The 11,145-nt window shown below is 49.3% G+C and overlaps 1 protein-coding gene across 3 annotated transcripts; it reads right to left on the bottom strand.

Moving 5' to 3' along the window:
* Positions 1-1,527: 1,527 nt before the first annotated feature.
* On the bottom strand, positions 1,528-10,597 carry CBY2 (chibby family member 2). 3 transcript variants are annotated; one of them, XM_084767885.1, is made up of 3 exons: positions 10,426-10,597; positions 9,388-9,468; positions 1,528-2,942 (listed from the first exon to the last, which is right to left on the bottom strand). In XM_084767885.1, exon 3 carries the CDS (start codon positions 2,859-2,861, stop codon positions 1,725-1,727), a length of 1,137 nt encoding a protein of 378 aa, XP_084624011.1. In that variant the 5' UTR covers positions 2,862-2,942; positions 9,388-9,468; positions 10,426-10,597; the 3' UTR covers positions 1,528-1,724. The 3 variants fall into 3 exon arrangements, with proteins under 3 accessions (XP_084624011.1, XP_084624009.1, XP_084624010.1); XM_084767883.1 differs by lacking the exon at positions 10,426-10,597 and adding an exon at positions 9,766-9,950; XM_084767884.1 differs by lacking the exons at positions 9,388-9,468; positions 10,426-10,597 and adding an exon at positions 8,689-8,802.
* Between the last annotated feature and the right edge of the window lie 548 nt (positions 10,598-11,145).

Genomic DNA, 11,145 nt, shown 5'->3' with positions numbered 1-11,145 from the left:
CTCTCTAAACGCAAACCTTACAAAGAGAAAGCCTCAGCTATCCAATAAGGGCCTAACGTTGGTCGAGAGGCAGATCTAGAGCTGGGATGCCTAGGGAACACCTGTAAGAGTAGAAACTCATGCTGTTCCTCCGGAAGTTAGCTTCCACTAGTGTTGGCAGTGTTTGACAGATTGCACTGTACTGTACAATGAAGCAATGCTCTAAAATAAATCTCCTCCACTCTATAAAAAAATGGCATCTTATGGCTTGTCTGGCTTATTTTCCATCCATTTAGATTTTTGCTCAACAGAGAAAGCTGACATGGGTAAATAGTATTATGTCGGCCAAGCACTCTCAGCTCATGAGACAATCTAACTGCTCTTTATGGTATAGATTAATTCCAGCTAAATACTGGGAACACAAACCTCAAGAGAGTGTGTCCTTTGTCTTCCTGTAGTCTAGAATAACAGAATCAATTTGATTCATCAGAAGATAAAAGTAACCCCCGTACACCCTGGGGTTAACTGACTTAAACAGGTGCGATGTTTTATGATGCCCTGAATGATGAATTGATTTAACAAACAGAGGAAGAAAAACTAAGACCCAGAGGCCCATCAACCACCAGTTCCCATGTTTCAGATTCTGGTGATATAGGTGAAATAAATCACCAGCCTTCTCCTGTACCTCCATCACTGTCTACTCTGCGTGCAGAGTAAACATGTCACTAACCAGTGAGCGTAAAACCCACTCACATTGTCCCCCTTTCTCTGGGATTTCTGATGTTGCTTTTGGAGTAAGACTCAGTCAAGTTCCTAAATCTGGGAAACAGATACCAAATGGCTTTTCATTTTTAGACACTAGGAAACTGGCAGCGAGTCTTGTGGAAAGAGCCCTACCTGGCTGGTCTGTAGTAGAAGTCTCCGTTTGGTTGTCGTTGTTGGTGGTGGTTTGTTTGTTTTCTACCTGTCTATCGGTGAATGGCTTGGAATCCCTATTTCCCTGTTAGAGACTACATTGCCCACCACATAGGATTCTGAGGATCCTGTGGGTCACAAGCAACATATAAAGAGTTCCAGGAGAAGGGTGGGTTATGGTTCTCAGCTTACTGTCTGAGGATCGTAGTCAGGGAATCCTAACAAACCATGGACTCCGCATGCTAATGGTGATTTTTGTTACGTTTTGGTGAGGGATGTGACCAAAGTCGGTCATCTGTGTCATGTGCCCCTGACCCCTCTCCCAAAACCCCTTGCTTTTTGTAAAGCTAGGTGTTTTACTCTGTAGCCTAGGTAGGCTTTAAATCCACAATCCTCCTGCCTCAGCCTCCTGCCTGAGTCCTGAGAGAACAGAAAAGCACCACCATACCCCACTAACTTTATAGAAGGGGAGAAAAAGTGCAAGGGTTGAAAGAAAAGGGCGGGGGGGGGGGGGATGCTGAGCAATGAGAAGGTTGATAAGGAGAGAAGAGGAACAGGAAGCGGAAGCGAAGGAAGTAGGAAGTCACGAGAGTAAGGAGAAGGAAGGAGAAAAGCCATGATTCCACACAGGTGTTGGCTGTCGTCAGCCTCCCGTAACTTTATTGCGTCTCTGGGTGGAGGGCAGCCCTTTCCCGGATGTTCCAGGGGCACGCACTGGGAGGCCAAGGTGAGGAAGACAAAGGGAGGCTGAGGAGTAGCTCTGGCCTTGTCTGGGGGGGGGGGGGAGGGGGGGAAGGAAGGGGGGGCGGTCTACGTCTGCTGCCAAGGCCTCAGACCCTGCTGGGCTTCTTGGGCTCCTTGTTGTTCTTGGCCGGCATGAAGGCCACCAGCTCTTCGATAAGCATATCCATCCGCGCCGTGACCTCCGTCACCGTGTCGATGACCATCCGCTGCTGCAGCTTCAGCTTGTTGTTCTCCCACAGGGCCTTGTTCTCCTCCTGGCAGGCGCGATGCTCCTCGCGCAGGACGTGCAGGGCCCGGTTCTCCTCCTGCAGCAGCCGGTTCTCCTCCCGGAGGGCCTGCAGCGCCTGGTTCATCTCTCTCAGCAGCTGCAGGGGCTGAGCGCTGCCAACGCCACCAACGCCGCCATCTGCCAGGGCAGGGCCCACCTTGCCATCCTCTTCCCCAGAGGAGGAGGGCCCAGACAAGTTATTAACCATCTCCCTCAGGGCGCGCAGTGTCTTCGAATCCTCCTGTGTTGACGAGGCCCCCTTGGGGTCCTCAAAGGCGGAGGAGAGGCCCTGGCTCTGATCTGGCAGAAGCCCGGCATTATGGGACTCCTCCTTGGGGGGGGAGGTGGCCTTGCCTTCATCAGCGGAGGTCGCGTTGTCCTCTGCCTGGGCCCAGTAGGCCTGCCTCTGCTCCAGCAACTGCTGGAGAGCCCGGTTCTCTTCTCGAATGAGCTGCAGGGTGTTCTCCTTGCTACGCTGGCCAGGCAAGGTGGCGGGGTCTTTCTTCACCGCTTCCTGGGAGGCTGTGTCCTTGTGCAGCAACGGGGAGGTCATCTGACTCTCCTCGTGGCCCAGGGTGCTCTTGTGCTCTTCCCAAAAGACCTGCAGGATCTTGTTCTCCTTGCGGAGGACTCTGTTCTCGTCCCTCAGGGCCCTGTTCTCGTCCCTAAGAGACTTGTTCTCTTCCTGCAGCAGGTACTCCTTGGCCAGCCTCTTGTGGTGCAGCTTATGGTGGAAGGAGGAAGAGGGGGAGAAGTAAGGGGACTGCATGGGGCAGTTCTCGCTCACCCAGCGCCCGTCCTGGAAGACGAACATCTCGTCGCTGAGCTGCACCCGGGGAGGGTTGTAGTCCAGTTCCAGGTCAGCCTGGGAGGTGGGGCGCTCCATGGGGTCGAAGGGTACGGAAGAGAAGCGGTTGAGTGGGTAGGAGTGCTGGCTGGCCACCCTGCGGTTCATCCGGTGCAAGGCAGCCTGCCTGGAGCAGCGGGGAGTGGTGTACAGATTGTGGAGCCTCAGGAAGGGTTCAGTGGTGCCCCTCTGCGGGAGAGAGCAAGGCAAGCTGTTAATGGCGGACGTGTTAAAGGACTGCTGCTGCTGCTGCTGGTGGGCTAAAAGGCCAGGAGACTCCTTCGCCTGACCTCCAGGGACCCTCGCAAGGAAGTATTGCTATTCTGGGGAGCTTTCTTCTGACTTAATGAATACTGAACCGTGGGCTAGGCTCCTGTAAGGCTCTGGTCATAAAATCGAGGTCACTTGATCAAACATAATGTTGGGCTTCTGTTTAGAGACACCCTCGGGAATGTGTAGATTGACAGTGGGTGTACCTGCCCTGGCAGAGTTCGGCTAACAAGCTTGCTCCTTGAGGCGCAGCACAGACACATTGTAACCAGGAAGTCTTTAACCACACATTGCAGATGCCGCTTTAAACCGTGAAACCGACAATAAGCACAAACGTTGCAAAAATGTGGTGGTATTAGAAACTCAAACGGGACTCTGTTTTCCAGGATGGCAATTCAAAACAAAGCGCTCCTGAACCCCAGTTCTTGGCTGCACACCCCCATGCGAGCTCTGTATAGATCCAAAACTGACTTCAAGTATTCTATGAGCACTGGTGCCAGTATAGTTCAAAGGTCTATAAATTCATAACTACCGTGAGCTACGCATTGTGCGAGCCTATAACCCCAGCTTATAGAGAGGGAGAGAGGAGGGGAGATGGGCTTCCTTCCTCCTCTCTCCAAAATCTAAAACCACCCCTTTAAAGGCTGCCTCCTGCACGCAGCACACTAAGCATCCATGGTGGGTGGTTTTAGTCATCAATTTGGCACAAGCTAGAATTGCCTGGTGGGAGTTGGGGGGGGGGGGAACTCAACGGGAAAATTATTGGATTGAGTTGTCCTGTGGCACACCTGTGAGGGATTTCCTTAACTGGGTTAACTGACGTAGGAAGACCCAGCCCTCCCCGGGTAGTACTATACCCTGGGTTTGGGTCCCAGGCTATGTAAGAGCAGAGACAGAGAGGTAAATACTAGAAGCCTGTGTGCAGTTAGTCTCCCTTTGCTCTTGACTCTGGAATGTGACCGGGTGTCTCACCTTCACTTCTTTACAGAGATGAGCTGTGACCTGTAATTGTAAATCAGATAAACCCTTTCTCCCCCTAAGCTGTTTCCATCAGGGCATTTTTATCACAGCAACAGAAATGAAACCAAGAGAGCAGCCGAGTCATCATCTTGAACCTAGGACCCAAAGCAGCTCTGATCTCAAAACTCCCATGACTGAGTCCTGTTGGAGACGTTCTTGTTTCTCCATTGCCTCTAAAAGGAACTTAAACATGGCTGCTGTGCCTGTTCCCTGGGTGCATAAGAGGACAAGTGGTAGCCAAGCCTTCACAAGGCCAAAAGAGTCCTGCTGGCAGCAACATTTAACGATTGCTGTTCTAAACCACCAGGAAATACTGAATACATTGCTTTACAAAACAAATAAACTCTGCCAAAATCTAAGCAACAAAGCTGAAGAAATATGCGTAGATTCGAGACCCCAGGCTCCCTACACCAGTGCTCACAGCCCTTTCTTTCACAGTAGGTTACCTGGGATAGTCCCAGATTTCTTCCATTGGGTGAACTAGTCTGCCTGATGGCCTGGGTCCTGACAAGAGGCCCGCCAGACACAGGAGCATCTGTGCTTGGAACATCATGGAGGGGTTCTGCCGAGCCTAGGCAGATCAATCAACAAAGGAAAGCCTCTTCTTGGTCTTTGGGACATGTTCTCACTTAGAGACCAACGGGTGAAAAGAACAAAGCTGGCTCGTGGCAGGATGGGGAATGAAGATTGGAGGTGTGCGGGAGGAGCTTGCGTCTCTGAGGCTCATCACATCTCCTCCATTAGGTGTTAGAATGGGGACCAAGAGACTGTCTTCAGGAGCAAGGAACAAACAATGCACTCATCGCTGTGACCCAACAAAGTGTTAGTGCTGGGGATCCAGGAAGAGTCTTGGGTACCAACAAGGCCCTCACAGGTGTCTGAGGCCCGGCCTATGGACTGGAATCTTTCCCAAGCACAGGCCTAGCCTCTCCTGATGTTTCCTTTCTAACATGAAGATGCTTTAAACCAACAATGAATGTGTGGCATACTGTTCCCAGGGACCCTGAAAAACATAGTAAAGTAGCCAACTGTAAGGGGGAGGCAAGAGGCAATGGGAAAAGGAAGGAGACACCACCGGGGTCCCTTACTCGTGCTATAGGATTTCTATATATTAGAGCTCTTGGGGTGAAATCCTTCTCAGATGGGGTTACTGGGGTTGATGACCTTCCCCGTAAAGCATTTCAGAATGGGCCTGAAGACTGGGCAGCCAGGCTTAACAGACCCACACCACTGTGGTTTGAATGTGTGTGCTCTATATTTCAGGTGCTGGGAACTTAATCCCCAAACTCACACACTAATGGTGCTTGAGAGGTAAGACCTTTGCACCGTGGATTGGATCCTGGGGGAATGGATGAACCCATTCAGGGGTCCATGGCTATTACAGGAGCATCTGTTATAAATCAAGCTCTCTGTGGCTTGCTTGCTGTATCTCAGCAAGCGATGCCTTCCACCCTTCTGTGACACAAGAAGGCCTCTGCCAGACGATGACCAGGTGCTGCTGCTATAGTGCCGTGCTCTTGAACTGTCCAGCCTCTGTGTTTTGTGAACTGCCTACTCTCGGGCCTTTTGTTATAGTACCATAAAACTGAGGAAACAGCACTGAACTTCTCTCCCCCACTTGAAAGATGCGTCATCCAGAAAAGATGTCGGCATACTTGAGCTTGGTCAGCTAAACTTCTATAGCACCTGCTTTGCCAACACCACTGAGGGTTGACAAGTAGGGAATGCTCAGCCAGCTGAAGGAGTTTTAATGCACCGAAGGACACCAGGGTCCTAGAGGGAGAAACCACAGTGCTAACTTCACAGCTGAGTCCCACTGGCAATTAAAAAAAAAAAGAAAAGAAAATCACAAGGTAAATGTGATTGGTTTTGATAGACTTGCAATGCTAATAGCAAAGAGGATAAAGATGTCAGACAGTCATCTTAGCTAAAATTTTGCTCTTAAACTATTCCAGCTGGTATTGCTGTGAGCCAAAGAGGAAGGAGAAAAAGTCAAGAGGAAATGGAGAGGGCAGTGGGAAGTACTGTCAAGAGATCATTTTGACCAAGATGTAAATCTTTCATTGATGATCTGACAATAACAATGTCTTAATGAAACTCCCAGGGTGCTCACTGGGGAAGCTTGAATGCATGGGAAAGTGAGTGTGTGTACAGACGGAACCAGGAGATCAGTTGCCTGGACAGGAAACAACACTACGGCTTGCAAGTTAATGTGCTAGAGAAAAATAGATGTGAAAATACACATGTTCAATGTGTAGGGGAGAGGGGGATGGAAAATCAATAGGACCTGAAAAGACCTAAGGGTGATAACTAGTGAATCATAGTGTTTGCGGTGTAATTGAGAACTCCAGCCACCCAATAGGCCTGGGAGCTGGGAGCCAGGGGTGCTGTTATAATTCCCTTCTAAAGAGAGTGAGCTCAACTCAAAATGAAGCTATGTAGGGCAGGAACATGCAGGAAGCTTTGGGAGTTAGCCGTCCAGATGAGGAGAAGGGATGTACTATCTTCTAGAAGCAAGACAAGAATTAGAACTGTGACATCACCTGGCCCTACTAAGTAGGATGACAGGCTGGGCACTGCCCTGGGTTAAATCTCAGAGCCCTGGCTACTGAGCCTCCCAATTCCCAGAGCTGTGAAATCTCTGCCTTACACGTGTGTGGCCCATGGCTAGCACATAATGCCATCAGCGCTCCATCAATATCCTCGTCCCCCAGCACCTCCTCATTTGGGGAGGTACAGTGAGCATATAGGTCTTCCTCGAAGCCCTGGGGGTGGATCAGTTTCCATCTTCTGTTTTTCCATGACTATTTCCCTACCCAAGAGGACCAGTCTGGGGGATCCTGGCATGTTGCCTGGCTTGAGCCTCCATGGCAGGTGGGCCTGTAACCACCCCAGCAGGAATGAATATATCCCAAAGAGATAATTATGTCCCTACTTCTAGCTATCAGATTACTGAAACACTGGTCCCCAAGAAATTTCTCCTGTGCTCTTATGTTTGGAGAAGGTAGAGGCTGAAGGCTGGTGCTAGCCAGAGAGGAAGACTGTCCTTCAGAAAGAGGTTTTACCCAGTCTTGTTAACTTTTCTGACCACCCTGCAGGAGAGACTGGGGCTTGAAACAATGATGCTGGGCTGGACCACGCCGCAACCAGGACTGTTTAGTTATGTATACCTCTGGCCCCCTATGTAACACCTAACTTCCTGCCCAAGATGGACTTGGGGGAAATCACTAACCTCTTTGTTCCTCCCTCAAGTGTTGCCGCATTGAATACATCTCCTCTTTCTGCCTTTCTTTTTTTTTATGATTTTTTTAATTAATTAATTTATTCTGATTACAACTCAGTTGTTCTCCCATCACTTGTATCCACCTACTCCTCCCTCCCTCTCTCCCACCCTAAACCCCTCCCCTAGGTTCCATGATCGAGGGGGATCTCCTCCCCCACTTTATGGTCACAGGCTATCAAGTCTCATCTTGGTAGCCTGCCTATTCTTTCTTTGAGTGCCACCAGGGCTCCCCACCAAGGGGAGGTCGTCAAATATGGGGCATCAGAGTTTCCCTTCAGATCATATAAATCTTTCACCTTTCTGCCTTTCAAACATCAGTTATTTGCTTAATTTCCTCTTCGTTGAGTGCTGACAAAGCCTGGCTGGCATACTCAAGGCCGCATCTGGCCGTGAGAAACAAATCTCCGGACAGCCATGATCCCTTCATTCCTTATCCCTTTGTCTCCCGAGGTCCAAGTAGCTGCATCAGGTCCCACAGCACGAAGTGGGGCTGAAGGTGGGGGTGGGGGGAGGGGAGGCCAGAACAAACCCAAGACTTCTCAAATCACCTTTCTCTTTGACTGCTAAGCTGGTTCCGGGAGCTAGGCATGGGAAGCCATGCCAGGGGTGGCTGAAAGGAGCTTTCTATTCTTTCTATACCATGGCAGCAATGAGAGCTTTGTGTCAGCTTCATTGGATTAAGAAACAACCCAGAGCATGAACAAGGCACAACCCTTGGATGTATCTATGGGGACTTTATCAAGGAGGACGAACAGGGGATTAGGCAGCATACTCAATGTGGTTAGTACTCATGGGCTAAGATCCTGGACTGAATAAATGTGAGGCCATGGCCCTACCACCATAGCGTCCCCTTCACCATGAACTTAACACTCTTCACCAAGAGCCAAAGTAGACATTTCCTTTCTTAACTTGCTTATTGCCAGGTCAAAACAATGAGAAGAGTAATCACCACAACCGCTTTAAAATCCTATTACCAACTCCTTTCCCACTCTCACATCTAGGCTGCCATCTCCTCTCAGCCCCTAGTGTGTGGGCTGGTAAGGAACCAAAGGAACCATGCCCGGATGTACTCACACACAGTAGCAGACAGATGTGCGAGACCTAGCAAGGGTCCTTGTCCTTCTATAAGATGACCAGGACATCTTATAGAAGTTACCTGATAATCTGGCTCAGCTTTCGTGAGCTGAACGAGATATAAAAGTGGCCGCTCACTACAGTGCTATAAGGAAAATATCATGCAGGATGTTTTCTTGCCTGGCTGTATTTGCTGAGCTTATCACCGTTTCAAGAATACTGAACACCAGTTAGAGATTCATCCTCTTCTGTACACACCTCCCTGGACTAAACTTTTAGATAAGTTACCTGTGCCTTGGATCCCTCCATCTTACATTTCCCCTCCACCGGTTGCATGGTCCCGGTCTTCCAATGAGCTCCTGGCTGACTCTGGAGAAAGCAAGGCCACCCCTTTGTGACATAGCAGCAGGAGCAACAGTCAAAACAAAGGGACCCTACCAAGTAAGCCGCTACGTGCAGGAGACCTGAGAATCACAAGCTGCAAGGGGCTTAACCATTCCTTGGTCTCAAAAGAAACAACCTAATGTCCACTCCCCCACCCCCAGACTATCTTTGGCCCACAGCAGGGCTTAATTCTCTTGACAGCTACAAGAGGACCACATGCTGGGATTTCAGCTCCTGGATTCATTCTTACACACATGACTTCAAGCTCAATTCTAGCTCCCCACAGATATCCAAAGTGGTTAGACACCACCATGCAATGAAGGGTCTCCTTTGGAAAGACTGGATTTTTCTTACAGTATCATCAAACCTTGAAAGGCTAGCCCTTAGTAGTGGTGGTGGTGGGGGACCCTGACCATCCAACCCAGCCCCATGAAGACCAGAGGATCCCAAGGTCCAGAGAGACCATGTGTCCTCCCCCAGACACATAGCCAGGGAAAGACCAGCGCGACAAGAATCTGAGTGGCTGCCTTCTCTGTTCATCCTGTAAAGGTTTGGAAACAGGATTATTGTAGCTGAGTTACATCCTTCCGTGGTTATCCCTACCTGAGGTAGAACCACATTGGCTGGGATTTCTAGGCTTTCAGATCTGGTATTTCTCTTTCTTGTAAAAGTTGGCCTCGAGTGCTGTGAACAGAAAAAAATTAAGTTTTCCCCTTCTCAACCCATCCTCAGGGCCTCAGTGGCTCGCCTGAAACACATGACCACTTTCTACACACTTATGCCCTGCTTACAAATTAATTAGATAGCTTATAAAATTCTCAGTCTAAAGGTATGTGTAGATGGTACCTGACCAGAAATCTTATTGATAACTGAACACAAGTCAAGACAGGTATTAACTGATAGAAAAGCCTGTTGAAAGTCTTTGACAGTTGCAGTTTGCCCTGGCTTTAAACTACTATTTCTAATAATAAGTAGCCATACCAACGTGAGGTGCCAGGTATAGGTCCTATGCATAAGCTGGTCACCAAAACACTCAGAACATTCCAGAGGTGACATCACAGAACACGATCGTGATTTTCAGAGCTCATGGTTTCTCTCGAAGCATCTCAGGTGGGAATGGGACTTCTGTAGGTAGGATGAGTTATTGCTGCCTGTGCCCATGTGACTAGCCTGGGTCAGAGTGACACACAATGGCCCCAACACTCACACTTGTTTGGTCATCCTGGCTGCCAGTCATACCTCACTGCCAAGCTGGTTTGAAACTCCCACCTCCCTTACTTCAGCTGTGTAACTTAGAAAGGAGGAAACATTTACTGCCCAGACCTGAGGAGGATTTGTCACTACGGTTTCACTCAGTTTCACTCAGATGCTAGCTACAGGGAGTTACTGTCAGGTCCCAGAAGTTAGGGGGCTCATCCTTAGAAAGTGGCCTTCACTTGAGATACCAATCCCAGATCAAAGCCACCTATACTGTAACTGATCAGCCATGACCCAGGGGCTCAGGTTCGGTGGTTGCCTCTCAGAACTCAGGAAAGTGCTTTGCGCTGGGTTACGGTTTTATTATGAAGCCAGAGCTCAGGAGGAGCCCGCAGGAAAAAGGATGAGATGCAGGAGGAAGCTTCAGGCCTCCTCTGCACTCACCTGCCTCCCAGCATCTTCAACACCAAGGTCTGACTCCAGTTGTTTACAGGAATTTGTGAACTTCCATTACGCAGGCAAATTTAATTAAATCGTTGGCCTTTGATCATTTAACTAAAATGTCAAGCACTTCCTGCTTCCCAGGAGGTAGAGGTTTGCTGAAAATTTTCAACTTCCTAATCCCGATTGGTTGCTCTGGCAACCATCCCCCACCCTCCTAGAATCTGTCATTCCACTGTGCTCCAAAGGAGGCCCTGTCAGGGAATCCCAAGGGTTCTATTGTACAATTATATCACACGGAGAAGTTGCATTAAGGACACGACGCCCTGGCCCTCCATCCTCACTTCAGCCAAACCCATCGCCTCCAGAGCCGCTACAGAGAGCTCCCTTGCGTATCTCTGTTCTGTGTGATTTTGCCCCTTTGGGTAGAGAGAGAGAGTGGTGACCCAAGGTCAGTAGATTCGCGGATCCTGAAACTGGTCACTTGAGTCCCCCACCCCCAAATTACAAGCAAAGAAGATTCAAATATACTGAAGTTTAAAGACCCATCCAGAGGGAAAACCAGTGGCCAGTTCCATTGCCAAAGAATTTGTGTCAACTAAGAAATTTCAAGGATATTTGTGTGTGTGTGTGTGTGTGTGTGTGTGTGTGTGTGTGTGTGTGTGTGTGTTAGTTGTTGGCTACTCTTGCCAACTCCAGTGGCTGGTTTTCCTACCATAGATT

The sequence above is a fragment of the Acomys minous genome (genome assembly GCF_964271855.1).
Source record: "Acomys minous genome assembly, chromosome: 18".
Classification (NCBI taxonomy): Eukaryota; Metazoa; Chordata; class Mammalia; order Rodentia; family Muridae; genus Acomys; species Acomys minous.
The sequence above is the reverse complement of the archived record's forward strand: the minus strand, read 5'-3'. Positions and strand labels throughout refer to the sequence as shown.